Raw genomic sequence first — 3448 nt, 5'->3', positions numbered from 1 at the left:
GGCTAAACACTCAGCACCTGTCATAGCTCCACAGGTACATGGAGGGTTAAAAACATAACTAAAGGTTATTAGTGAAGTTTTGCATAGATAAACAATATTGTATCTTCTGTCCTAGCACCCATAACAAATCATTAGTTCTCCTCTTATGACCTTAGGTTAATGGTTTTACAACCTCTTAGAATGTGCTCTGAGTAGTAGAATGACTGGATACTATCTAGAAGGAATTAACTGGTGACACCTGGAAGATTGGCAGAGTTCTCATTGCAGTTTTGAGTATCATAAAGGATCTAATAGCAGTCCCACTATAAAAGAACTTAATAAATACTGATATAATTTTAGGAATTCTTATAGGATCATCATTAAAAATTAAGAAGTCATCTTTTGTCAATACAGCATCACTAAAAGACAGTACATCATTGTTCTACAGAGAGCTGCTCAAAGTGTGGGCTAATACCTAGCGATTGTGATACATGTTTAATAACAGGAAGGCATATCAAGCAGAATCTTTCCTAAAATAATTTTCTCATGGGCCTTGCCCATAGGAGAAAATCTATTGTGGATTATTCTAATTCTAGGAGACTATCTCAGGAAGGTCACCTGAGCTAGTTATTAGCTTGTCCTATGATGGCTCCTGACAATGACTTCAGGCTTTGGGCAGCTTAGAATGTTACGTCTTTGCCCAGGGCCAGAGGTAGAACTCAGGTTCTATTCCTGTCCACAAAGAGATCACTTTCCAATAATGATCTTCTGAGTGACTCTGCTCTCTCCACCCACTTTCATATGGTATCTTAAATTTTGATTTGAGGGGGCCATTATGCTTCTTTTTCTTAAAATTAGAGTTAGCAGAGAAATGGGCAATGAAGTTTAAAGCTGGTCCCCCATGAGGATAGAAGGTAACAAGAAAAAGACAGTGCCATATTTACTGGCTCTATGGGGGAATTTCTTTGTCTTTCTTTCAGGGTTCTGGTAGTTATCAGCAAACTTTGGCTTATCAACACATCACTTATCCATATCTCTATCATTCAACGATATTCTGCCTCTATAGACTTTATTCTAAGATTAGTGTGCAGTCTTTATGATAAATTTGATTGTAAAAGAGAGATTTGAGAATGACTGTAATCTACCCCATCAAGAGGAGCAGCACAGGGACATGCCCCAGTCCAACAAGATACTTGGCAGGCAGAAGAGCATCTGTCTTCAAGCTCACGTTCAGTCTGTTACCAGGATCCTCCGGAAGGCGGCTGTCTTGCCTATATCCCTGAGGAATGGAATCCATACCAAGACTCCTGAGCCATTTGGTGTGGATCTTTGGATCTTTCCAGGCCTCTAGAGTTTCTGCATGGATCCCTCCCAGCAGCTCCTTGAGTCTGTTCATGAATGATCCCCAACACCGTGACCTCATAATCCACAGGACTCAGCACCTTTAGCTGGCCTCTGGCTTCCTGTCTTTTCTGCTATGCCTCTCTTTGGGGCACCACTCTTCTCTTCCTGCGTGGCACACAGCAGCAGAGTTGTAATAAACTTTCCCCAATCCTCCTTGTCCACTTCTTCCAGCTCCTGTATGCACCTCGGATTGAGTTCACACTCAGATTGCTCTGTGTCCCTGTGGAGACACTGTCCTTATAAAAAGTGAACATACTTTTCTGTGGGCAGTGGGGCAGCATTACAGGTTCAGTGGCACTTCTTCTTAGCCTCTGTCCTACCTGCTCTTTGTTCTCAGAAGAGTCAGTTTTTAAAGATAATGAAAGAAAGACTCGAATGGCTGGTGGATTGGTCATCCTCTTTTGGTAACAAGGGAAGGTGGTAGGATCTGTGAGAGTGGGGAAAGGTGTTACTCCTGGTTTCACTGGCTCAGGATGGCTGGTGTAGTCATCCTGCTGGTGTGCCTGGCATTGTAGTAGGCTGTAAATTGCCATAGGTTCATTATACAGCTTATCAGTGAAAGATTTCTGGACCTCACGTGGGTCGAACCCCATATCTGCCATGACCGTCATGATTTCAGGGTCCAGGTGGCTAGGGTCCATCTTATCAGAGTGACTTGATGAACTTGGCTCTTCTTTCTTAAGCCACGGGTGTTCCATGATGTCCTTCAGTGCTGGTCTTTCTAGAGGGTTTACGGTTAGAAGTAACCGGATAATCTCTTGTAGCTCTTTTGAGAGGTGGCAGTGGCAGGGAATAACATACCGTCCTAGTAAAACCTGGCTTTCAAGTTCTTCATAGGTAGCACCTTGAAATGGCAGGGCTCCAGTTACCATAAAATACAGAATGATGCCTAAGTTCCATGTGTCAACTTTGGTGCCATCATATGGTTGTTCCAGGAAGAATTCTGGGGCAGAAAATTGAAATGGACCACAAAACCTAGACAGCTTCATTCCGGGCTCGACTAAGGCACCCAGCCCAAAGTCTACAATTTTGACTTTGCCTGTAGAATCAACCATGATATTGTCTGGCTTGAGATCTTGGTGAACTACACCGATGTCATGGCAGTAGCACATGGCATGAACGATTTGCCTGAATATATTCTGGGCTAGGTCCTCATGTAGGAAGCCAGATTGCTCGATCCAGTCAGTTAGCTCATATCCATCAACCAGTTCCAGGATCAGAAAGACATTCCTCTCGGTTTCAATGATTTGGTGCAGAGAAACGATGTTGGGATGGTTCATCTTCTTCATTATCCCCACTTCCGTACTAATTAGGTAGTAGTGTATTTTCTCCTTTAGCAGGACTTTTATCGCCACGGCTGTGCCCGTGAGCCGGTGGTTGGCCAGTTTCACTTGTGCGTAGCTTCCCTCGCCTATGGTCCTTACAATGTCATACTGGGCCACAAGGGGCTCATATGCAGGGGTGGGCTCTGCTGTCAACTCATCCTTTGGACCACACATCACTGGTAGCAAGGCTACCCAGACAAACAGATATAAACAAACTAGGTAGGTAGGTAGGTTGGTAGAGGACAGGTAGGTATGGGTAGGTAGGTAGATGATAGGTAGGTAGATGATAGGTAGATATAAAAAATTAATAGGTAAAATGAAAATAAATTAAAAAATAAATCAAAACAAAACAAAATCCACCCTCTCTCTAAAATACGCACACCAAGTAAAAGCCAAAAAACCCAAACACCCAGGTAAACACACACAAACACATACACATACAAAGGTACACACACACACACACACACACTTACACTCACACAAGTTCACTATAAATCAGTCAAATTACAAAGAACACTGCACCGACCAGACGCCTCTCCAAACACCAACAGAAAGCCAACCTTGTTCATCCTCCTGTATATCTGCTGGTTCAGACACTCTCACAATGGTCCTCCTGATGACATCATACAGGACACAGACCAGTTACCATGGATACAGCTCATACTAAGGGAAAGTAGTCCAGAGTCTTAGGTGTGCTTTGGAGACTGACATTTGAGCTTTTAAAATGAAAGTTTCAATAT

General features: G+C 43.1%; 1 protein-coding gene across 1 annotated transcript; it reads right to left on the bottom strand.

The window, feature by feature from the left end:
* Positions 1–1454: 1454 nt before the first annotated feature.
* LOC117710213 (sperm motility kinase 1-like) lies at positions 1455–2882 on the bottom strand. Its single transcript, XM_034504956.2, has one exon. The coding sequence runs from the start codon at positions 2880–2882 to the stop codon at positions 1455–1457; it is 1428 nt and encodes a 475-aa protein (XP_034360847.1).
* Between the last annotated feature and the right edge of the window lie 566 nt (positions 2883–3448).

The sequence above is a fragment of the Arvicanthis niloticus genome, chromosome 6, assembly GCF_011762505.2.
Source record: "Arvicanthis niloticus isolate mArvNil1 chromosome 6, mArvNil1.pat.X, whole genome shotgun sequence".
Taxonomy (NCBI): Eukaryota; Metazoa; Chordata; class Mammalia; order Rodentia; family Muridae; genus Arvicanthis; species Arvicanthis niloticus.
Note: the sequence above shows the minus strand (reverse complement) of the source record. Positions and strands in the feature narration are given on the sequence as shown.

Excerpts from the sequence above, each read along its gene's own strand:
- LOC117710213 (XM_034504956.2), bottom strand. The coding sequence starts at position 2,882 with ATGTGTGGTCCAAAGGATGAGTTGACAGCAGAGCCCACCCCTGCATAT.